General features: G+C 38.3%; 1 protein-coding gene across 1 annotated transcript in view; it reads right to left on the bottom strand.

Moving 5' to 3' along the window:
• LOC117481220 (glypican-6-like) overlaps positions 1-26,337 on the bottom strand; it is a 77,037-nt gene extending 50,700 nt beyond the window's left edge. The window contains exons 1-2 of the mRNA XM_034128828.1: positions 26,038-26,337; positions 7,506-7,664 (exon numbers count right to left, since the gene is read on the bottom strand). Of these exons, the coding sequence (XP_033984719.1) occupies positions 7,506-7,664; positions 26,038-26,188 (310 nt within the window). The 5' untranslated portion in view covers positions 26,189-26,337. The remainder of the gene's footprint in view (positions 1-7,505; positions 7,665-26,037) is intronic.
• Positions 26,338-26,634: the final 297 nt, after the last annotated feature.

Raw genomic sequence — 26,634 nt, 5'->3', positions numbered from 1 at the left:
ACATGTCCAGGATGTAGGGAGAATCTTTTAAACCACTGGAACAACTCCTCGCTTACTGCTGATGTATTAATCTAACTTCAACGTTTCAGGTTCTTCGTGTTAATAAGTATATGGTCTGCATCACAGGACTTCAATTCACACATAGGAGCTGCCTCAATCATCCAATTATTTATAAAAAAGGACTGCCGAGATCGACTTGACTGATGGTCACCTAGATCTCACTAAAAGCATTTGTCTCACCGGTCAGAAAATAGCATTAATAATATAGCAAAGACACAAAAGTAATAAACAATCTGAATAAATGCAGTATCATTTATGTAACCTCATTATTTAAAAAAGGCAAAAACTAAGAAAATAATAAGTTAATTTAAGAGCAAACACACTGATGTATCATGAATCTTACAGTGTAATCAAAATAAACTAATCGGTTCAAGGGACTAATAGGGACTAGAACTTCATTTACTGAAAGGATTTTTCAACGTCATATTACATAAACATATATACCGCCAATAGCGTTTAATAGTCACTGCTCAAGGCCCATTCATTAGTACATTTATACAGTAACATCCAGATAATTAAAATAATATAAGAAAGATTCTAGAGGCTAGGGATAAATTGGTGCAGAGGACCAATAGACTTCATCAATGCATATGTTATACATACATACTGACCTTTTTGAAACCATTCAAATCAGAGAAAGCTAAAACATGTTATCCAGTAAAAATGCATTGTTTAGTTTTAAGGAGGTGGGGAGAAGACTCATAGTTTGTTTGAACATTTCACGGATAGCCCACACTCTGGACTGGCCTTGGAAGAGGTCTTTTGGGGGAAATATGAATATGAATAAAACCAAATGTCATGTTAGTGGGTTTGTTGAGCTTCAGGGTGTTTGACCTGGGCTTGTAAAATTGCTTCTGAATGTGAGTATTTCTAAGAATTGTTACAAGTTGAAGACTTTGTGCAGAAATATCATGGAACTGCTCAAAAATGCATGAAACGGGTTACATTATCATGAATTCTTGTAAAATCAGAAACTGCTTAAGGGACTGAAAAAATATGCTCAACTGTTGAAAGATCTTTGGTAGATCATGTGCGATGAAATAAGTAATGAAACTCTTACAATATCTTAGTTTCAGTGAAGCATTGCATTTCATTTCCATTATCAAAGAAAGGTAATGAATTCAGAACAAAGAGATTTTTCAAATGATTTGTTAGATGTCGTCTTGTGAACAAATCTGTAATTTATCAGTGAGGCTACCCTGAGTGATATGCACGAGTTGCAAATGAGCGGCTTAGCCCTCATGCAGAAGAATAAACAGTCCTTTATCTCCAGCAGAGCCACTCAGTGTCTTCTTCAGCCAGACAGAGAGGGAGCCCATCTCTCACTATGTGTCATTATTGGAACCGCATAACGCAACACATAGGGCTTGGTTTGCAACCCATCAAAGCTCTTCTGCCTGTACATGAAACTGGCAATTTTGCTGCCAAAAGGAACAATTCTAATTGCACATGTCAATCATAAGTGGATGCCTGATTGGTCTGACAGGAGGCACTAGTCTGTAGAGGGCTGCTCTGAGTGCTATGCTACTGTACAGAACATGACAGGCTGACCTTTTCTGTCTCCATTTCCATGTGTTAATTCTTTTAGCCTGTCGGCTGGGAGTCACACAGTGGCAGTTAAAAGCAGACACTTTCACGTAACAATCACAGCTGGTATATAAAAAGGTGAATAGTCTGCTGGTGAATCAAGGGGAAGAAAAGATCTAATGTCATGATGTCATTTTACTAGAATGTTTTTCCTCATATTTAAAAGGTGCCATATATGTTGCTTCACAAATGTTAGCATACAGTCTAAAAAGTAAAGAATAATCCAGACTATTTACTTTTAAAATGCTTATTTTTAACCATGGATGTGTACTTTTTTTAACCAACATGTGCTTGTCTCTACAATGAATACGTTAGCTTTCTCTTTTTATTTTTTTGCCTTTTATCTGTCACTTCTGCTGTAACGATGCAAATGTCCACGCTGCAGGATATCTTATATACATATAGAGACAAGGATTACAGTCACAAGCATGTTCATACAAATACAGTAGTGAAGAGAGATACTGTAGCTTCTCACTTGAATACTACCTACTCTCTCCAACTGGATAGTCCAATAGGACTTCTTAACTAAACAAGGGTTTTGCTGAGCAAGCATGGCCTTTTCAGCAGTACCCAGCTCCACATTCATCTCAAACACATCCACACCTGGTGGCTGGCCAGCACAGTGCAGCCTATTGTGGTTGGAAGCTTTAGAGGAGTTATTTCAGGTTAAGTGCTTTGCTCAAGGGCACATTAACAATAGCTGTTGAGGGAAGAGAGATAGGATAAACACATTTGCCACATTCTCACTCTCATTTTTTATTTAAAAAAAATAAAAAAAGGACCAATTTGCAGTCGATACAGCACCAATAAAACTGGGATAACTTCTGCCAGGTAAAATTATTTATTTCCAGTGTTAGCGTTATTATTATATACTTTTTACCTTAAAACTTTTTTTTTTTTATTATAAAAAACGAGCATATGCCATCAGCAACGAACGGGACTATGGCTTCACACAGAGTTTGAGTACTATTTTACGACCATGTCATTTTTATTCGGGTACATTAGCCAACACAGAACCCCCCCACAAATTAGACACTAGGTCAAAACCAGCCATTGTCTGCTGTTGTTCATTAATAAGGAAGTCCTGAATTAGCGACATTTCTTGTGCTGTGTGCAGTAATAGAACTGATGCCATATATTTTCTTAATAAACTGCAAGGAAACTTTTGACGAGAGATAGCGGCGCAAGTCAGTTACTCCAAAGAAGATCAATTGTGAAGGGTGAACCACATTAATATTCTGTTTGGCTACCCAGCACCATGGCGTTCATGGTCAGAGGAGGGTCAACAATTGATTAGCAATTAAGAACCATGACTAAGTGTTTAACGCGTAGGGAAACAAAGCTCTGTGCCAGCCTTTTATCTAATTTCTCTGAGCAAATGTTTTCCTGAGGAATAGGAATACACTATACATTGTTATATTTGTAGTCTTCTGGCTTTAAAGACTGTTTCGTAAATTATTGTAATGTTATGATGTGTTTCTGTCGCACCTAATCTAAATGCCTTTGAAGCACTTTAAATTACCTCATGTTAAAAGGTGCTATATAAATACACTTGCCAATTGCTTTATAATGAAGAGAATATTTGGACATGATAATAAACATTAATTATTAAACAGGCAAAAACAGCTTTTGCAATAACTGTGGCTTCATTTTTGGTGCTATTATTTTTCAGATGATACAGCTTCTCTCTTAGATTCACACAGCTGTACAGTGCATGTATTGTTGTGGGTATTTCTGTATTTGTGCTCTGATGATCTTGGCATAGTCGAGACTGTGCCCTCTCACTGTGACACGTAGGCTGTGGTGTCAGGTACGCGTGGGCTGGCCGGCTACTGTCAGCTTCAGTAACACTCATCACAATCTCTGCATAAAGAGAAGAGAAGATGCACATACACTGAACCGTGTAGGTGGGATCCCAGAGCCAGGTGCTACATAGATGGTAAAGAGCATCTAAATGGTACTGTTTGTATCTTTAACTGTGTTCAAACCCAGAATTAAGGCCATTATAATTATGTTGGTAACACTGTTTTATGAAGAGAAAATATTGTTATATACAGTGTAGGAAATAAGTATTTGATCCCTTGCCCGATTTTGTGATTTTAACCACTTACAAAGAAATGAACAGTCTATAATTGTAATGGTAGGTTTATTTTACTGATGAGATAGAGAATATCAAAAAGAAAATCCAGAAATTGACATTATATAAAAGATAAAAATTGATTTGTATTTAACTGTGGGAAAAGTGGGCAAACTTACTAAATCTGCAAGGGATCAAATACTTATTTCCTCCACTGTAAGTAACATGGAGTCAAGGAAATGACACATCTTATAACACAGTACATATTGTGCTCAAAATGCTGGAAGGTTTTTGGCTTGGCTGGTTCAATTTCAGCTAATGTCTCTGGCATAAAACCACACAACTCTCAACACTCAGATTCAATTAATGACGCAAAGAGATAAGGGTGGAATTCAAATCCAGCAATCAATATTTGAGATTTCCCCAGCGGCTGGTCAGTCGAGGCCCTCAGCAGACTCAAAGTCTCCAGATAGCAGAGGGCTACGGAGGAGAAACTCGAATATGGCATCTAATTTGACGCTGATGAAATCATGGAGAATGGCAGCGAACCCCAAGAGGAGCAGGGGTGCCTGGAGTCATGCATCTAAGTGCTGCTGGACAAACCCCATGTCCTCCCTCACTGGAGCCCTCCCTATGACAGTCACTACCCTGACGGGGGCCGATCAAAATAACACTTATTTATTTATTCATGCTTCCAGGAAACACACGTGTGCTAAATAAGTGAATATTCCTGGAAAACAAAACAGACAGACATCAGCCGGGCATTATGACATTGAGTTTCTGGGCAATGTTCAATCATTTGAGAGTTGCGTCTGTAACTGAATAGTAGGCTATTTGTTTCATATAATATGTTGGACAATTTGAAAAATATGAGCAAAGCAAGACAAGTTATTGACCCGTGAGTATTCGATTGCACTATTAATCACTCCAGCATTGCTCAAATGTTGACATTGGACATATTAAAATAGCCCATTATGAAATTCTATGCTTCAACCTCCAACATTTGGACCAAATTATAATAATGTTGGATTAAGATGAAGATATTTATATCAAAAGTATGCTTATAGATCAAGCACCATGCTATGAATGGTTTAAGGCACAAAGAGCCACTGACACATAGTGTGTATTATGTAACAGTAATATAATTTTTGACTTAATAGTCTCCTTGAAATACATTAAGATAAGCCGTATTTAAAATATGGGGCAAGGAAATGAATTCAAATATTCTAAAGGTTCCTCTACTGCTGAGTGACCACAATCATTCAATATAAAAATAGAACTTGTGTGATCTTTTATGTTAAGTCAAACACCTGATAAAACATGACGATAGGGTCGTATAAGTCAATGTTGCGTTATTAGTCAGTTCAGTAGTCTCAGCTGCGCACTGGCAGTACAATTACTACTCAATTTTGAATTCAAAGGTAATTCTAGATGCATGGCCCCTAGTCTTCTCCATTTTCACAGAGAGATTGCCGTTTTGCAATTTAAATTCCGCAGATGACAAGCGAGCAAATTGATTTAAAATACAGAGCAGAAAAATGTCAACAGAAGTACAGTTATGAGATGCCTGATATGCTAATACCACTCAAACTTTGATTTATGTTGTGTATTTGCTTCCATATGAAACAGGAATCGTGTTTGTTATGCTACTGTATATGCAAACCATGTCACAGGAAGACAAGATTGTGCATTAAATGTAATCTATATGCTATTAAATAAATGAGCTGGATGTTATTATCAAATGCAAACCTCTATCAATCTTGATGGTACAGTACGTGTATGTATTGGGGATACAACACCCTTTTATTTCCGATGATTCTGCTTTTTCTGTGCTGCTCCTCAACTGAGGAATACTGTAGCTTCCCGCCAGAGTCTCAGCACACACCGAAAGCCTTTTCCTTTCTGCTTTTTTAAATGTTATATTTGCGGTTTCTCCATTTCTCTTTGCTTTCAGCTGTAAAGCACTTTGTATCCGCTACTTTAGAGAGTGTAATAATAAATAAAGAGTGCTTGTACTGGCACTGTTGAATCACCCATCATTGGAGCTTTGCCTTTTCTTTTCATGATTGCAACTGGAAATGTTGATACTCAACCTTTATCAACTACAGGAAGCAAAATTGGATGTGGGGTTTTAAAGTTAGGGGCTTGTAACATACGGTATATGCCAAGGTTAAAGTCATTATAATCTGGTTGCCATTCCTGTAACTGGGCATTAAGAAAGTTTTATAAACCATTATTCCTCTATTTAAACAAAAGACAATATGAGTGTATTTTCCTATGAAAGATTTGTCTTTGTTGTCCTGCCATTCACTTAAAGAAATTGGAGGATTACCAACAGGGACAGTAGAGTGGCTCTTTGTTCAGTAATGAGTAGGATACATCCACTCCCATAGCAGTAGCTCAGTGGATGTGTGGGAGGGTCAAGACAGTCGCCATAGGGCTTTGACAAGATCACACAGAGCAGAGGACCACCAAACAGCCGTAATAATGCAGAGTTTGGCTCTGAACTGCTGTTCAAGCTGTCACTCTGCTGTGCAAGACGCCATGTTTGTCTAATCTAACAAGACGGTTCTCCACTCCAAGGCATATTAATGAGATTTTCAAATCCTGTCTCGTCTTAAGGGGAGGACAGTGAAAGTGCTACGAACAGTGAACCTTTTCATATTAAAGGGGACCTATCATGCAAAATGCACTTTTGTACGTCTTTTATACATGAATATGTGTCCCCGGTGTTCCAGGGAACTCACCAAGTGTCAGAAAACACAACCCTCTCTATTTTCCTCCATACCCAAATCTCTAAAAAAGGGGCTGCAATGGATCTGATAAAAACTGATCCACATTTGAACACTTCTATGACGTCACAGAAGTGGCGCTACGGCTATTGGGCCAACTCTCCACCTATCAGGGGAATGTGGGGTTGGGCCACGGGCGGCCATTGCCGCTCGAAAGCGCTGGAGACGCTGTAGTACATATGCCAGGCCTGTAAGTGGCGCTGTAGTCTGCCACAAAAGCAGCGAAGAAGACTTCCCGCCCATAGTTACCATGGTTACCCTTCTGTTTATTCTCCGCTGTGGCTTTTTTTCTCCCTCCCCGAGGCAAGCGTTTGCTCCCGCTGCTTTAATTCAATGCAATCCCTCCCCGTCGAGGCAAGCACTGTAATTCTCTCCGGTTAGTCCACCAGCAGATGACAAACACCCACCTCTCCGCCTCTTCCAAGGAACGAGGGGACCGTGCGGCAGAGTTTCAGTTTCAGTTTCTTTCGCCGGTCAAGATGTCCGTTAAAGTTGAAATCTTCCGGACAAAATTAGAAAAGTGCCGGTCAAAGGTCTTCTTTGTTATTTATTGAGCTTTAAAACAAATGAATAACGACTCTATAGGCCTATAACAATATAATAAAACACGGAGGACAGAGATCTTTTTTTCTCCCCCTCTTGACTTGATCAGAGCACGGCTCCCCTCTCCTGCAGGGGGGCGTGGTCAGCTGCAGCTCATAGAATCAGCCCAGTAGACAGCAAACAGCAAATAGAGCGAAATGAGGCATGGCTAAAATGCATGATCTGTTTGGTATTTTGAAAACAGAAACGTATAAATATACCTTATATAGGTATGGCCCTACAATATATCATTTAAATATAGCATGATAGGTCCACTTTAAAACATACATTCAAAATCCTTTTGATTTTCCTTTTAGCAGCATTTTGTTCAATGGTGACAAAAAAAGAAGCAAAATAGGAAGATTAGTCAGCATGAAGCATTAAGCGAGAAATTAAAATGTACTTACCGTCAAATCTTTTATGTCTGGAAACAAAGGTGCTTCTCAATTCATGACTAATTTCATCAACAAGATTCTCAAAGTCCTGTTTGCTCTGTTGGCCAAATGTGTCCTCCATTTCCTGGGTGCAACATGTGTTTCCCTGAGGACATACACGGAGATGTTCACCTGCAAAATAGACAAAGAAAATGTTTTAAGACCATTAAAATTCCAAATGTAACTTTAGAAATCCTTGATTGATTTTGGCATCACCATCAAATTTGTGTTTTTTAAGTCATTTCCAAATTCAAAGAAAATGCAATAACACTAACATCTTGAGCCCCCCATCCTGAATGTGGGTTGGCTAAAATTACTCAATTTACAGCAAAGAACTCATTTTGGACACATAACCATTTGAGCTGATAACAGTATTTAACTTTTATGGTCTCCCATACAGGAATGTTACGGGAAACGTGTGAAGGACTGTGGTTTCAAACATCCACCATCAGGTCCTAATTAGCAGTGCATTCAAATAGCCTCATTCCCACTTAGTTACTGTTGCTATGCCTGACAAGCTTCCAATCGTCACAGGGCAAAGTGTTGAGGCCTCATGAGACATGGCACCACACTAGAAACTATAATACAGTAGCAATATGTTGACATGCCAAAGGATGCTGTGTAAATTATGTAGAAGTTAGTGGATGCCTTTTAAACATATGAACATGTTTAAACTAAAATACAACAAATGAAAGCACATGCTAATAAATTGCAGTTTCTCTTATGAAACACGTTTTTTAAGAACACTCAAAAACTGACATTTTAAGTCTCCAACATGACACTCTTGTCAGGGCCCACTTACTTTCATTTGAAATGTGATGTGCAATCGTTCGTCACTATAATTTTCTCTGCAAAGAACATTTGTTCCCAATTTTACAAATTGGACAAATGGCGTTTGCCTTGCAGTGTTGTCAATCATTGATTCTGAAATTTGGGACGTTTTGATACTTATGTTCTGCCTCACTGATACACTGGTACCAGCTGCGCTTTCTTTTTGTTCTGTTCTTTACAACAGCCAGTTGAGACAAACCGCTGCAGTGCCACAATCCCCTGCCTGCTCTCACTCACTCACAGTACTCTCACTCTATTTCCTCTCCTACTGTGCTCCAGTTGAATATAATCATTTGTGAGTCATCATTGCCTTGTTTTATAGCCTCTTAATTTCAAATTTGTATCACAAACTGTCTCACAAACTTATGTGGGAAACATTGGCCTTGTTGTTTGTATATTATGATAGAATTAAAGCAGTTATTCCCTCAATGTGTTGTTCAAATTGTCTCAAATGTCAATATAACACTTGTGCCTTGCAGGATATTTAACAGGATTCTGTGTAGAAGAGGAACAATGGTAGTACTTCTCATTTTTTTGTTTGACAATAAGAGGCTTAATTGGGAATATTCCCTTGCACTACATAATTGAAAACATAGAGAAAATACTGAAAAGAAAAAAGAAAAGAAAAAGGAAAATAAGTGTTTTTCTCCATTTCAGTCTAAAGCCAAAGACTGTTTAAATGAAACCTATAAAAGCATATTGTAGACATAATATTTGAAAGAGCACAAAAGTCATTTTAGTGCTACTCAATCTGAAAGTGAACCTTCATGTTCCCTCCTTGTCCTTCTGCTTTCAAAATAGGTGCTGGGATATTTACGTGAATAAACACCAGGTGATGACAAAGAGCAGTAATTGGTATCCATCTCTTAACCGTATTAATAATTGTGTGGGTGATCAAAAGCGGGGTCAACTTGAATCTACAGACACATACGCCCACAATAATTAAAATTGTAGTAGGGCTGTGCAATTAATCGTATTTTAATCGCAATTACGATTTTGGCCTGCCACAATTACGAAAACAACATAATCGAAAAAAACAATTATTTTGCTTTGCTAGGTTGTGACAGTGCACTGCAACATATTTGATCTAATTTATTTGTATTTATCATATTTATATATGTTTAGTAGCTTGTTGAAGTGCGCTCCAAAATATTTGTTGATCTTGTTTATTGGTATTTATTATTTTGATATGATTTATTTAAATGTAGATATAAATGTATCATTTATTTAATGAATTTTTGTATTGGTTTTTCAGTTGAATTATACGTTCAGGGAAATCAACAGTTAAAAAGATACTGTTCAAATTATTATTTGTATTTAAAAGTTCAATAAATGGATGTTTTCAAAGTCAATGAATAATCGTATTTAATAATCGTGATATCAATTATTGACCAAAATAATCGTGATTATGATTTTTGCCATAATCGCACAGCCCTAAATTGTAGGATAACAAAAATGGAAAAAAAATATGTTCATTACATCCTAAATAATCATATCAATTACCGGGATGATAACATTCACTGATTTCACAATTTTGCCCCCTGCACACACAATATAGCATAATAATGTGTCTCGTCCCCACACAAAGCACAAAGAAATCAGTTTTCTCTTTTACAAAACGCAGAGCTAATGTACATCGTCTACAATCAGCATGAGCTTCCAATCAAGCAGCTGTACGATTCTCCCTGCATGCATTAACAGATAGATTGCACAGCAGCAGAAGAAGAAATGGATTTCACTTACTGAGCGCCATACTGAGTGAGCAACAATATGATATGAGCACGATATTGCTTTGCACATTGGTGTCTTCAAATGGTGACATGTGGGAAAAATCTTCATTAGAAAGCAATACACATAAGGCATGTAGTAGGAAATATGCAAACTGAACCCAGTATTGCCTTTACAACAGTCAGTAGCCCTACAAATAAAGACCAAAGAAGAGGAGATAAGAAAGTCCCACCTTGTCAGATCAAGCATGTTAGAAAATCACTTGATTTAAAATGATTTGTTTCCTAAGTAACACAATACAAACCAAATTCATGTCATTTAATTGAGGACACAAATCTTGTTTCTGCACCTGGGGCTGTGAGAGATGAAGACTGTAAGAAGGTCTGTGGAAAGTAATACTGCTGTTATTCTCCCCTTGTCTCTCCATAAACTGAACATGCATCCTTCTTATCAACATACAAATTAACTATTTAAAAATATGTAGTGTAGCAAGGGCACAGAACTAAACAGAGGGTGGTAAAGACAAGTCATTTCCTTCATAGGCTACTATAGGGGAATGACATTTTACTTTTAAAAGGTTTTATCATTTTCACCATGGGTGACAAACAAACTATTCTATGACAAACAAACGTTTGTCATAGAATACATATTCGTATGGAATTCAAATGTGGGATTAAAGAACAATAGTTTTCATAATGTGAGTTTGTTTATATAAATGTCCTATTGAAGTATATTTAATTTCACAATCTGCAGTGTGTTGTAAAGCATGTGAATAGGGAATGTTACATATGTGATTACACCAGCAAAACATTGTTTTATGGTTCTGAAAAACAAGAACATGGTGTTTGAAAGTGTCCTAGTAAATGTAAAAAACAAACAAAAAATGTAATAAATGTACTAACTTACTTCCTTTCTATCCCCCTAAATTGAATTCCTTGCTAGGTTCAAGTTATTCTTTGAATTTTGCTTTTATTTTTTATACATAAATATGTCACCTGACACCAGATGGGCAACACTTCCCTCCCTTGCTCAGACCATACCCACCTTTACACTCTGCCTTCATTTTGATCTCACATCACTCTGCACCTGTAAAGTTTAGTGACTGTATATTGCACTGTTATGACGTCAACATCACACTCTCGAGTAGCTGCAGCTGGTAATAAGGGGACATTTATACACAGCACTCAGGTATTCTCAGAAAGGCTTTGATCTTAGGGAAAAAGGGACCCAGTTCATATATGTCACTGGAGCATTCAGGGCTGCTGATGTGTACCCCTCCATGAAGCTCACAATTTCAACATCATAGACCCTCTCCTCTTCTGATCAGACTCACTGAAGAGCAACTGGAATTTGAATTTCAAAACAGCACTTATCACAAATAAAGTTATGGAGGGATTTAGAAACTTCATAAATATCACACAGACAGTGTCCTAGCAAGTCCCTCTGACTACACACTCTGAGTGCAACCTTTTCATCAGATATGTCAAGAGCACAAAAAACAACATCTTGACACAAAACACCTTCTGTGTCCGGCATCGGTCTCAACAGAGCAAAAGCATCACTTAAAATAAGACTGTTGTAAGTCAACATATGGGAAGGAGCTTTCAAGGGACTTCACCACTCAGTAAAGTGCCACCACCCTCCTTGCCAAGGTTAAAACAGCAATGTGGCTTCCCAGATAATCTATCTAGGAGCACTGACCACACACACCCACCACAGTCAGGATGGAGTGTGTGCCAGACAGTTTTTTGCAGCAAGGGAAAAAACTCTGCATCTTAAAGTTTGCTGCAGTGTCATAAAAAGATTTTATGGCAAATAATTTGCCTATTCTAATATTATTGTAACAGCAATTCATTGATCCTATAAACACGTTGGCCGATGTCCAGCAAAAAAAAGCCTGATATAGCATATTCCTTGTGGTCATAGACCTCTATTGTAGTTATTGTTTTTTTTACTTGTGACTGTAAATAGAGATTGTATGGACACAGTAGGGTGGGTGAAATTATGCATCTCTTTACTTGGAACATATGGCTAGGAATTAGAGATTGGATGTTGTAGAAAATCGCAATTAGCCTACCATCATACTATAACTCAGAGACCAACTTTAATTAAATTGCATTCAACACAATACTTTTCCCCTGTTTTTTCAGTAATTCATCGGAATATCGTTCTCTATTTACAAAGCCTATAGAAAACCTCCACACAGAAAATCGCAGCTTTGCATTTATAACATTTAGTAAAGTCATAGACGGTAAAACTACAAGATAGCAGCCTGATAAACAACGAATGCCACGGCCATGCCCAATATTTTTGCGCAAAGGTTTACGAACATGAATCTTTGTCCTGCACTATAACTTGTTCTACGAGCCACCAAACAAACACATGTGCTGCTAACGCCATTTTGTTTGCTAGACAGCGATATAGTTAGCTGGTCAGCTGCGATACATTTAACAGCAACGTTGTGAACTGTTACCTGTGAATGTAAATTCGGTCTATCTGCTGGAGAGGCTCTTTGGCACTGGAAACAAAACACTGTCTGCCCATGACTTGGAAGCTAACGCTACTGCGAAGGTTTGTTTACTATGTCCGGACAGGATCTAAGGCAGCTGTCAATCAAACATGGACCCGACATGCCCCTCCTAAGCTGACCCAGAGCCTGCTGCACCCACCTTTAGGGTCCCAAAAGGTCACACCCTGCCTTCCTGGCTTTTAACATTAAGCAAATTTGACTCTTCTTTATGGATTTAAAACCCTCAAAACTGTATGTAGTTATGCATTAATCATTGTCACGCAGTGGACTATATGCATATTATTTTTTAACCCCTCTACTCTGGTGGCATTGTGATGTTCCTAGAGTTGTTTCTGTTAAAGAAGTCCATTTAGTCCTTTCAATTAATTAATTCAATATGTGTTTTCAATAATTAGAAACCATTTTCAAACATGGTTTATGTTGTAATTAATGTAGTTACATATAAACAATTAGTAACTTAAGTAAGTTGCAAAATACATTTATGACAGATCGTTGACCTGTTTTTATAAAGGACTCTGTGCTTAAGACCACAAAGGCTAAACCTATCCTACTGCAAAAAGAATACAAAATAAATATAGTGTACCAACGCGTTAGAAGAAAAGAGAAGAGAGGGAGACGAATATTTGTGTATACTGTGTTTTTTTTTTTAGTGTTGTTTAATAGAGTCTATTTGGTCATTGCACAAAAGAGAATGTGCGTTAATGTCTGCATGTCTGGTAGAGTGACATCTTAGCAGCTTATGGGACTGCTGATGTTTTTCTTACTGTTGTCAAAAAGTTGACAGTTAGGATGGTAATTTTTGTTTGCTCATTATCATTTTCCAGTAACGTCTTTTATCCTTTTTGTTATCTCGAAATACACATAAAAGTAATATTCTTCCTGCAGTAAAAAAAAGATGCTTCTTCACTCAAGCAGTTGATCTTCAGAAAAGGCACTTTAGTTTACTTTAAGTTTTTTGTGCAACATTTCTTTGTGACTGAATTATAAATATGATGTTTCTTACTGCATTATCTCTCCCAAACAATCAAAAATATAAAAGAGAACGAAACCACAGCAGTCCTGCAGCATAATTGATCCATCATTGATTTGCATGCCCTGTAAGTTTAAGTTAACACCACTGTTGAAGTAGCTGGAGATGAGCGTTGGCGATGGATGCCCTAAAGTCCTTTGCCAGATAGTATTGGTTTAAAGTGTAATTGTAAGCATTTCTATGGAACTCAGCAAGTTTCTCCAGATAAACTGTACATTGGCACTGATACAGCTCTGTATTGTCAATCATTTAAGTATATTGTAAAACTACAACGCACACACACCATCAGGGGCGTCGCCTGGACCTGAAAACATTCGGGGCTTAGCCCACAGTGGCACTACAGTGGCATTTTTTACTGCAACACTCCCCACACGCACACACACAGTACACCCGCGACTGTTACAATGAAGGCTCGATAATCAGCTCACGGCATATAGGCAGGGGTAAAGTGGTATTTTTTATGAGTGGGGGGCTCACCTCCTCTAGGGGGGTCCGGGGGGATGCTCCCCCGGGAAGATTTTTTTTTAAATATTGAAGTTAAATGCATCAATCTGGTGCACTTTGAGAGCAAAATGAAGAGATCTATGGATACCTCTCTCAACACCCATATGAAGCAGAACTGTGAACAGATGTACTTTTTCTTTATGGATATTTTACTAATCACTCCCCTTTTAAACTCTATTCTTGTTTTACTGCCATATAGTATTTCATAACTGTTTTTCGTTTATTCTTTTTTTTTTTAATAACTATAATGATCATATGAAGGTGTGCCGCGGAAATAATCTTTTGAATAATTTGTGACCAAACCGTTTGAGACCCACTGAGATAACTTAGACTAAAGTTAAGTATCTAAACACTCAGAGAGTCCTTTAGCTCACCTGAGTCTCTCAGTCTGAGGACTCTCCTCCAGCTTCTTGTGGAACAAACAGCTCCTTATGTCCGTTAGTGCAGCTAGCTAACCAGATGCTAACAACACGGTCCATGCTGACACCGGTCCCTCCCTCTCTCCCCCTCTCTCTCTCTCTATCACACTAAATGCGCTATTGCCACACACACACACAGAGCCGAGCTTGAATGACACAAGCACACGTTTATTTCCATGCAACTCTCTAATTGGTCTGGTGTCATGCCTCTGTTGCATTCACTGAACACGGGAAATTACAGTGCTGCCGTCCTCTCTTGTGTCATGATGAGGTTCACGTAAAGCACGGTTAATGTATTATATTATTGAGGGAGAATTGTCCGGGGCTACAGAAAAAACATTCGGGGCTAAAGCCCCGGATGCCCAGGCCAGGCGACGCCACTGCACACCATCCATTGTTATAGCATAGCTTATGGAACAGGTAAAACAACTTGATTCATCACACAAAAAACTTAAATGTACAATACTCAATACTGTACTTCATCTGTATGTTATTTACATTGCGGTTTGGATTCAGTTTATTCATTTTTGCAATAACTGTCTAATTTCTACTTTATTTTATTTCTATTATATTTCATCCCCTGGTTTAACTTGCACTTCTTTTATTTCTAGGGTCCCATTTTGTTTGCTGTAAGATTGTATCAACTTTTCTCAGGTTCCATCTTTAAAACTGAAAAATAGAGCGGTGTGAGGATGTGACCCATGAGAGTTACAAAGGGTTTGTGGAAACAGTTGTGAAAAGCGTTCTTCATGCCTCAGCACAGCTTTGGGATAGTTTTTTTTTTTATTGGATCTGCACTGAGCCAAGTCTTATGCAGATATAGTTTTTTGTTTGATTTTTGACACGGTATGGTATCCAGTTTGATTTCCATCTGAAGCTGTCGGTGATTCTGAGCAAGCCTTACTTTAGTTGCTGAGGGAGAATTATTTCCCTTCTCTAGCCTTGTATCAAAGCTGGCCTTTGGCAATTCATCCAGAATAAAGAGGGCTGTTGAGGTGAGACAGAGAGACTTGTCCCAGCCTAACCTCACTGTACCAACCCGTTCCCTGTCCTTTATTTGTCCACAGCCACCAGCAAGACGCATAACTTGACTCTACAGCCACCAGATGTTTAACATGCATACAGAGCAGCAGATCCTGCACACATTATCATATTAATGACAAGACGCAGATTCAATACATACTAATGTTATGTCACTAGTGTTAACTCTTTACCAAAACTGCGAAAAACATAAAACTGAGAGTTAATGATAGAGGTTTATGCATGCACATTTATTAACGCCTTTGTATACGAGCTATCATCATGAGTCGCAATTACAGTACTTCACGTCACACCCATGTCTGTAATTTACCTTGTTATCACTAATGATGAAGCGGAAAGAATAAATGTATTCTGCCTTCTTACTGCTTCTGCTAACATGTTGATGCATACCTTTCTTCTGTTAGTAGGATCTCATTGATTTATTTATGCACTGCAAATGTAATACACTTATAATGTCCTTTGTTGTAAACATTGGTAATCATTTCACCATCAGTCACCAGGTCAAAGATTCCTGTTATAGTGTATAATCCTACAGATTAGATATTTTTTTCTGATACCTGTTTTTAGATATTCTCATTACTTCATTTACTTATGGTATATCTCTTATTCTGCGATAATACCTAAACCCCACGCATGTTCCAAAATGCGAAAGTCATTGTTAAAAAAGTAAAGTAAATATAACACATTTTTGTATCTAATTATTTCTTTATACTTTTTGATTTATAATTTCTATTAGGTTTATATGATTGTCCCTGCAGAAATGTAGAAGGGAAGAAAATTATAACTAAGACCTTCACTGTCTAAACACATAGCTTTACAAATACTTACATGTTTAATATGCTCTGTTGAACACAATAGTTTCTAATAATCTATATATGAAGACATGAGGACATCGTTTACAAACTTCAGCCTGGAGAGTTAAGAGTCCAAGTTCCTCTGCATACAGTACGGGCAGAGGTAGGCCAACTCTCAGAAGTATTATTCAGTGTACCTGGCCAAAGAGACCCAGCATGTGCTCGGCCATCTGCTGTGTCCTAGGATTCCCTCCGACAAACTCTATGGGTTTACACACTTGGAGCCACACTCAAACCTAATAAGATACACTTTTTTAGTGTCATTGCAGTTTCTACTCCTTTTCACATCACTTCATCATCTTAAGGCAATAAAAGGCCATCTGAAATCTGGATGATTTGTAAAGCTGTAACACGTTTGTCTTAGCTAAGTATTGCACTCATTCCAATTCTAACTCTCTGTTATCATATAAGCTTTTATACGGCTTCTTTAGAGCTTCTAGCTAATGGGCTTGAGAGATTCTCAGAGGAAGATTTCCTGCTAAACATTTTTGAAAAATCTGAGCTAAAGTGATTTAGGCTGGCCTATTTGAGACAAGGCTATTTTAGTCACATTATTGAATCCAAAGCACGGACACAACACAAAGCAGCATGCACTTTGAACACTGTAGAGAGGAGGCTGTTTAAGGACGCTGTCTAAGTGTGACGTCTTCAGACATATGCATGAGCAGACCAACTATGAATAAATGAGAAAATGCATGACCAAATCAACTCATTAATTAGTCTAACTTCCAATGTAAGTGGGTGGTTGGATATAGACGAATGAATAAATGAACATGCATGTAATTGTCAGGCTTCATGATAATCACATATATAAATGATAAAGAACAAAAATCGTTTTACCTTGTAATAAAATAGTTAAACTACTGGTTGCTTTACATTGCTGTTCTATTAGGGCTGTGCGATTATGGCAAAAATCATAATCACGATTATTTTGGTCAATAATTGATATCACGATTATTAAATACGATTATTCATTGACTTTGAAAACATCCATTTATTGAACTTTAAAACAAATACAAATAATAATTTGAACAGTATCTTTTTAACTGTTGATTACCCTGAACGTATAATTCAACTGAAAAACCAATACAAAAATGATTAAATAAATGATAAATATATATTTACATTTAAATAAATAATATCAAAATAATAAATACCAATAAACAAGATCAACAAATATTTTGGAGCGCACTTCCACAAGCTACTAAACATATATAAATATGATAAATACAAATAAATTAGACAAAAATAAATTTGATCAAATATGTTGCAGTGCAGTCACAACCTAGCAAAGCAAAATAATAGTTTTTTTCGATTATGTTGTTTTCGTAATTGTGGCAGGCCAAAATCGTAATTGCGATTAAAATACGATTAATTGCACAGCCCTATGTTCTATCCAACACTTTTCATATCCACTCATTGTTGTATGCTTTCAGACATCCAAGGCAGTCAATGTAAATTGTTTCCGTTTTATTGAAACATTTCCTCTAACTAATCAGACGCTGAGTTCCTTAACAACCACAGCAAATGAGGATGGAATTTAAAGCATACGAATCAGCATGCACCTATACATGTGTGCACTACACACAGTCTTCCCTTACACTTACATAATAGTGTCTCCAGAGGGTTTTGTGTACAGAATAGACAAGTTTCTCGCTCAAGTTCGAACTTGCATCAATCAAAATTGAATGACATTATTCCCATCACATTTTGGGTCATGTCAGAAGTCATAATGAAAGGCATGCTCATGTTTTAAATAACTCGGGGATGCTGATATAGAGGAGTATGTCCTTGGGTGAATGAGGACAGGTTCAAGAGAAATGAATTCTCACCGACATAAAACAGTCTACAATAAAAGCAGCACAGTACAATGGTATTGCAATGGCATTCTACATCCTCAGGAGAGTCAGCGTGAAGGGAAAAAGGACAAGAATAAAGATGTTGGAACAGTTTCATACCCCTCGCAAATGTGTCAGTATTTTTTTTTTAATATGTCAAGATATTTCACAGCAACATGCCATGTGCAAAGCTGTGTATATGATAAAACAGCCAAATGTTGCCTCAACGGTGTGGTGATTCATATTGAAATATGTTTACATTTACGATAAAGAAATCTCTTTGAGGAGAAAAATATAAATGCATAACTCGCCCCTGTCACTGCAGAAAAATGTGTAGAGGCTTTGAAGAAGTAGTAGAGGAGGGATGGGTTTTTATAGACAATATATTTCTATAAAAAAGGTAATTGTTCCCAGAAACTGGGCTTCACTGTGGCTCTTGAATATAGAACCATCTTTGATTTTGCAATTACTCATTTTGGTTCATATATGAAAGGTTTGGGTATTCTAGTACAGAAGATAAGGCCATAAAAGTTAAGGGTGACTGATTGAACACATTTCTTCGGAGAGGCTGTGGCGCAGTGGACTAGTGCGTTGGTGTTCGGATCATGGGAGCACAGGTTCAAACCCCACTGCAGTCAGCATGTCGTTGTGTCCCTAGGCAAGACACTACACCCAAAAAAAATGTGTTATATGAAAAAGTAAATAAATGAATGTTTTTTTTTTTGGATTGTGATAATCTTCTGATATTTTACAAACCAAACAATTAGTTGAGAAAGTAATGAGCAAAACAAATAATACTAAAAGACAGTTTTAGCCTTGCTTTACTTGTTACAGTGAGGGAATACATGTAAAACAATAGACAAAGGCTAGATCTCCCTCGTATTAATCTTTGCCAAGAAGATATATACAACCACGACCCCGAGAAAATACCTATGGAATATTCATGTGCCATACCCTTTTGCAAGGTGCACCAATATCATTACAGCTGAGATTAATGTATGGATTCCCTAACACCATGTGCAGCACATTTAGGAATGACAAGCACCGAATATGCAGCGCATGTAGCACTATGTCTGGCTTTGATATTTATTGAGGAGTGTGTAATAAAAAGCCTAGAGGGGGCATGACAAGACGGTGTGGATATTCGATCCACATGGGCAGCACGCCTAGAAGCCCCTGAGAATGAGACGTGAGCAGGCAAGCCACTCTCTTCTGCGTCAACTTGTTAAGTGGAGCATGGCGGAGGATTGCGCTACAGGCAGCAGCTGGTGGCTGTTTGGAGACCTCCAGGGCCTTGAGACCTGCACTGATCATTACCTTTCACTCAGCATTTACAGCGTAGTTTACAGACTCCAACCATTATTAGCTCTGCTGCCTTGTTACAGTGTCCTCTTGTGAGCAGGCTGCTTTAGTGAGAGGTAGAGGACACAACTGTACAACACACAGATCCTCACCGCAGCTTGCTGAAACACACCACACCTGAGCGTCGTCAGGAGCAGAGTAAAAGGCAAGCTTCCTATCCAGTTGCACATCGACAGCGATGAGGCATTCGAGGGGGCTTTGTTTCATGATGGCTAGGTTTTGACAGGCAGATGAGGTGTCAGGGAAAAGTACCAGCTATACGTCACAGTCATAAGCCTACATTTGATCCTCATGTCAATGACGAGACTCGCATTGATCCTGTGGATTGTTTTATGAAAAGTCAGGGAAGGCTTAACAAGAGACAGTGATATACTACGTGAAATGTGTAAACAATTCTAAAATAAATAAATAAACAGACTCTGACAAGTTAGAAAAATATCAGTTTAGGGACATTCGGGGCTAGTCATCCGCAAATCTGACACACACAGGACAACATGGTGGCATTTTATGATTTGCAGGTGAGAAAAAATATGACGGTGAAATCAATCTCAGAATGTATCCAAGGTAACACCTCTTATCCATCTCCCACTCCAAAGTGAGGAAATAAAAAAGGTTTATTAAGAGCCTTGTAGTATGTGAAGAGAGTTATGTCCCCTGTATGAATTGCCTTTGGTTGATACAAATTATAATAGGTTTCAATATGCCAAAAGGAGTAGAATGCTTCTGTTTGTGTTACAAATCAGGCGTGTATTGTTCAGTGTGTGTGGTCTACACGGGTCAAGAGTTTCGAAAAATGAAAAACAATACAAAAACAGAATCAGTGACTAGAGGAGATGTGTTTATGCCAGCTTGTGAAATAAGGAATAAAAAAGCTCCTTCTCAGTGGCTCCAGGTTAGAATTTAATTGGACAGTTGTTGACAGGAACTAATACATCAAAATAACATCCATTCAATCTCTTGTTGACAACAGGAGCACTCATTCTTTCGCATTTCTAATTATTCTTAAGCCATGAAAACAGCCATGCTGTCTCAGGAGAATCACTTCAATCCATTTTCCTTGCTTTTCACAGAGGATTTATCTCAGATGATTGTGACAAACGTTAATTGTTTATGGCTGTGTTCACACCATCATTCCTTCACTAACACATATGATAACAGCTGTTTATCAACCGTATAAAAAAGGCATGTCAGGCGTACAGTACCTCATGAAGCTTCAATAACCCAGAGTCTCTTTCATGTCCCTTTGTTTCAATCCTTAACTTATTCAGAAATCACGAAAGAAGCAAGCTGTGTTGCTACATTAAAACAAATGTAAGTCAACGTTAGATAATAATATTCTCTGTGAATTAGGAAAACATGCAGCAGTTAATAACTGCCAGCTAAAATCCATGTTGGTGTTAAACTGTGTCGGCTCTATTAAAGTTTTAGAACCAGCAACAGAAAGTTGGGCATAAACCCTGCTGAAGGACACAAAAACCATAAACAGAAAGCCTGGGTCACAAACAAGATTATGGTTTAGAATATTATCCAGAAACGACTTTTAGTGTGTTAAAATAAAAAAAACTACCCCTGAGGACATGAGTTTCCCTCCTTTTCTAAGGAAACCCAGATCCATCAAAATTCACAGCATCTTGCTTTTAGAAGCCGAAACAAAGCATCAGAGCATAGTCTGTCAGTTCCCAACTGACTGACAGAATAAAAAAGTTTGGGTTTTGCACTGTTGGTCAGATAACATATGCTAATTGCCTGGCTTTATGAGTGTGTTCATGCATGTGATCATGTGGCCATGCAAAAACTGACACTGAATATCAGCCGAGGTTGACTTAAAACCAACTTGTACTACACATACTGTACTAAAAGTAGGAAACAATATGAAAAAAGACAACCATTACCAAAGGTTAACCAATACTCCTGTCCCCAGTGTATATAAAGACATTTAATGAAATCAAGTATAACCCAAGAGCAAAACTATCTCTAAAGGTTAACCTGCACTATAGCTTCACAATGATAGCACCATACACTTGTGTGTAATGTCTGAATCAAATGAAGTTTTAAGTTAGGACAAACACCTTCGAATTCATATATTTTGTATGTATTAGTTTTCAACACCCAGAAGCTCTTATTTGTTAAATTGCTTAATCAGCACCCTGAAGTTGGATTCAAATTAATTTGCTGGAAACATAAGCAACAACAATAATAGAAAGGGAAAAACCAGAAAAATATCTTTGTGAAATAAAGAAAAATGTTGACAGAAAGTTTGAGAAACTTACTAAGAAAATAAGTTTTCAGGGTCAAAAATATGGAGTTGAATAACAATGCATTGTACAGGAGTACCTAATACATGTCTGCACAAAACTCTATTTTATGGTTCTATTTTATAAATGTACCACACAAGTCAAAACAAATTTAAATTAAAAACTTTATTTGATTATAGATAAGATAATCTATGCTTTGATATTCTTTAAGGGCTGAGTGTTGTTCTGCTTCCAAAGCTTCAACCCTAAAACCCTTGTACACAACGTTTCCTACCGCTCTCAGAGGGAACACCTGCAGAGAGAGCCCATCATGAGGCCATTCTAGCATTCATGAACATGATTGATGACACGGAGATGGAAGCAGCGTTTGAGAAATCCCCTCTGCCGCCGGAAAAAAATGATGATTGTTTGGATTCTTCCTCCCTGATAGTGCCCCCCTCTGCTTCTCAGTAGGACACATTCACATTACTTTATATAGAAGAATGCAGCCTGAAATACTGGCGCTACAAAATAGGCTACAAACTCAAACAATAAGTCACGCTTCTAAAAGTCCAATTATCGGAAAATGTATCGCAAAGATGTTGATGTTTGTGGAGGGAAATGAAAAAACATAGACACACCACAAACCCATCAGAAGCTGTGATCCCCGTCTTTGGCCAGGTCTCTCTCCACATGAATGAGTGGCAGGAAGGTCACAATAATCCGACGATACATCACAGCAGCACTATGCTGTGAGGGCACCTGGCCATTTCCTCTGCAGGCACTCCCATTTAGCCCTTTTTAATCCTCTCCATCCCATTACATGACAGAAGAGAACCTGTGCACATTACACGCTTCAGCAGAGATAATTTGCTATGTTGTGCAGGCAACACTGGATCACATTAAACATCAGCGCCGTTATTTCTGTCCCATCTCCATCTCCTGACTGCGAGTAAACAGAGCCGGCCGTCAATAGACTATGACATGCTAAGAAGTTCTTCTGAATCCAGCAGTCAGGAGTGTGACTCACTACGCATATCTTTCCATCTCGTCTCAGACGTTTGGTGACAGCTGGGGCTAGACTGCAGGATGCAGGTCTGATTTTTACCCAGAGCAAAGAAGCGGATTTAAAAAGCTAAAATTTGACACACTTGTTAACAGTAGAATTAAAGTGATGGTTCCGCAGTGGAGTGGGGTTGGAGGGGGAGACGCTCTGGGCAGTTTTAGATATGTGAACACTTGAGCAATCCACAAGTTCATGCTCCCGTGGTTTAAAATTACTTCACCACGAAGCTGTTGAAAGCCTCCAGCCTGGCCTGGTCAGCAGGCAGAAGCATCGCCTCATTCTTGTGGAATTACTGTTCCAACTGAGCCTTTATGGCTTTGGATCTTAAAAACATTTCTGTCAATAACACTGACCACTGCTTTCATTCCACCTGACCTGCTCCTTCTGTTTGACCCAGAGTGTGGGATTGTAAGCCTTTCATTTTTAGCTTCAGAAAGAACATGTTGTTTCAGTGGCTGAGCAGTGTAAAGGTGCTGAGTACAAAAACCTTGCAATAATACCCTGCTGTTTTTTCTCCATTATATTTGTATGGTTGTAATAAGTGCTTCATATTAGCCAGAAACATATGGTGTAATCATAATGTGAAAGGCAACAATGAATGAATAAAAACATCTGAAAAAGGCAAATAGCTCGTAATAAAACAATCATTCATTAACATAGTAATTGTGATAATAATTGAACAGTAGTATAATGGGAATTACTTTAATGAATAAGTCAAAATATCTGGGATTAAACTGCAGGTAACGTCAAAAGGGATAGCGAGTTTCTGTCTAAGTTCATGTCTTAAGGTCTCTATTGTAATGCCGTCTCATCAAAAGAAAAAGGAACACACAAACACATCCTGTTGTCACTACAATTTGATGTTGGCGTCTCAGATAACGACAGAGATATCAAGAAATCAAACTCCAAAGAGCAGCCATTTAACATGAAGGATGTGGCAGCAGTCAAACCATCGTTTGTAGAGGTGGACCAGTAACATGAAGGTTGACGTTTTTGCCAAATCATCAGTAAGTTAATAGAGTGTGATGGCAGCTGTAAGGCTGACAGAAACAATAAGCTATACGGGAAGCTTTAAGAGGCGCTCTACACCGAGTCCCAAGAGGGCCAACTAATCTACAAGTAGCATGCTGGAATATTAACTCCAGGTAATGTCGTCAGTAAGGATGCTGCCCATCTGCCACATGGACTCTTAACCCCTTTGGTGCCACATAATAAACTGCTTATATTAGGAATCTGTTGATGTAATCTGCCATATGTGTGCAGTGTTTATGTCTGTCAGTAAAACCTGCAAAATGTGAACAATATACCTCAATGAAATGAACTGCTTTTGTCCTACACACACTTTTTAACTATATGCTATCTTTGTTTGTATATGAGTTTTTGTATAAGTACACTTTAATTGGATATAGAACATACATATGCAATACCTGATTTATCTAAAGCATAGACTACTGCACACAAAATACTACACTATTCTCAATAGACCCATTGGAAATAGCACAGAAAAGTACCATCCATGATAAGATTCAAAACCAATTCAACATTATATTAGTCTCCAGAGTTTGAAAAGTGAAAATGTAGTTCAGCTTCTGCTACTTTTTAAATAAAAGGTATCTCAACCTTTACCTTAGCTAAGGTAGGTCTCACCTCGATTATTGTTTGCATGAGTGAGAGGCAATAAGTCCCAAGGCTGAAGGGCATGCCCATCACTGTGTGAATTTGCTGAGGTGTTGATAATGCGTTGTCTCTCCTGCAGACACGTAAGGTTATGACTCATTCAAAGACCACATCAAAAGACGTTTATTCAGGGTGACAACGCTCGGAAATGAGAGAGATTGAATTTTTCACTCATTTAGGAGATTAGTTGTGATGTCAGAGACTCAGATCCAAAGGATTTAATCAGTAGGTTATTCAACCCAGCTCTGAACAGGTGTGCCTGTTATCAAGTATGCAGCCTTTTACATGTGCCAGATTTCCTGCTTTATAGAGAGAATGATTGGCCCTGAAGCACAATAATGTCAACCTGAGAGACAACTCAGCTGGAGTAATTACTTTTCTACAGCTGCACACATTAACATGATAAGAAAAATATGACTTTCACTGATCATGTGAAATCACACAATAATATTTTTGAATGGACTGACTGACATATTTTTAAATGATCTGAAATGCTAAAATAAAATGTATATGCATGAATTGAGAATGTATCTCTTTTAAAAAGGTTACTTCGGTTCCCAAGTCAGTAGGTGCTCTAACTAGACATTATTAAAATGGTGTCGTTTTATGTATTAACTCTGTCCATTTAATACGCTAATAGGACATTTATTATATAAGTCATTTAAAATAACTGCTCCAAAGGGTAGTAGTGGCTGTAATGATGTAGTTGACTCATGATTAAGGACTGCAAGAGCCAGCAGTTCCACTTCACCTTATCACTTAATTTTCGCCAGACAGGAGTTAATCTGCACAGTTGATCATTCATTATCTCTGCTTGGTTAGTACAGTCGCAGACCTCTACTGGACACAGATCTTTCCCACAGCTGCCTGGGGCACTCACTCTTCACACATTCAGTATTGATGCAGCTGATGAGATATTGTTATGGCAGGATGGATATCCAATCAGTAAACCAGCTTTTAACTGGGTTCAGGCGTGTTAAATAAGGAGTTTTCCTGATTACAGCAGGCCTGTCAGTTTACAGATGCAGGGTGCTTGTTGCAGGAGGCTGCAGCAGCTGTTGGTGACCATCCAGGGAGGTAAATGCAGAATATGTTGATATAACTTTCGTCCGTTTGATTTGCAGCAACTTAGTGAGTGACAGGTGGTTGGGTTGCTGTTTGACAGATTAGTCTGATGCAGCTACAGTTGCAACATCCAACAAAATATCTACAGTAATGGTGTATTTATTAAGCCACTTTGCATATTAAAAGTTTGGGATTTTTAACATACCATACAGAGCTTGATAATAAAAACAAAGCATATCTTTTTTTAAAGCATTCGATTTTCTCACAAAGCAATTTATATTGTCCTGTTAAGCAGGTCGTTAGCCTCATTGACTGGTGGCACTTACCTGGGATCTCCTGAAGAGGAACATGTGCGAAACTGAAGCCTTTCCCGATACAAGCCTCCCTCACCTCGCTGCAGTTCCGTGCCTTAAAATCTGCTCTTGCTGCAATAGCCAGCACAGAAAAAGTGCAAATGATGGTCCCTAGTCTGAGCATTGTTCACTTCTGTGAAGATCCTTATTGTTTAAGGTTCTCTGCAGTATCCTTGCTGGTGAAAACTCCCCTGCAGTAGATCCGCAGGTAGGCTACTTAATGACTGGGCGGTTAATGGTTGCAACTCAACTATTAGTGTCTAACAACACATTTCAAGCAAAAACGGGTTTCTATCAGAGAATGACAGAAAAAGTCCCTGTTGAGAAAAGATGTGGAGGTGCCACATGAATCCAGGCAGAGCGATTCCCAGCGTGTTGACTCAACTTCGCTGAGCAGACGAAGCCGCTGATTGCTGAGCTGAAGTGGAACTGCTGTGGAGAGGAGCGCTGTGTTCACATCAGATACACTGAGGAGCCAGAGAGGGACACAAAATGTGGAGTGGAGTCCAGTCTCATCCGTTTTGGTAGTAGTGGCTGCAGGTCGGCACCTAGACCAACAGGGACGTTTTG

Source organism: Trematomus bernacchii, unplaced genomic scaffold, assembly GCF_902827165.1.
Source record: "Trematomus bernacchii unplaced genomic scaffold, fTreBer1.1, whole genome shotgun sequence".
NCBI classification, from domain to species: Eukaryota; Metazoa; Chordata; class Actinopteri; order Perciformes; family Nototheniidae; genus Trematomus; species Trematomus bernacchii.
This window is presented reverse-complemented; position numbering and strand designations above follow the sequence as displayed.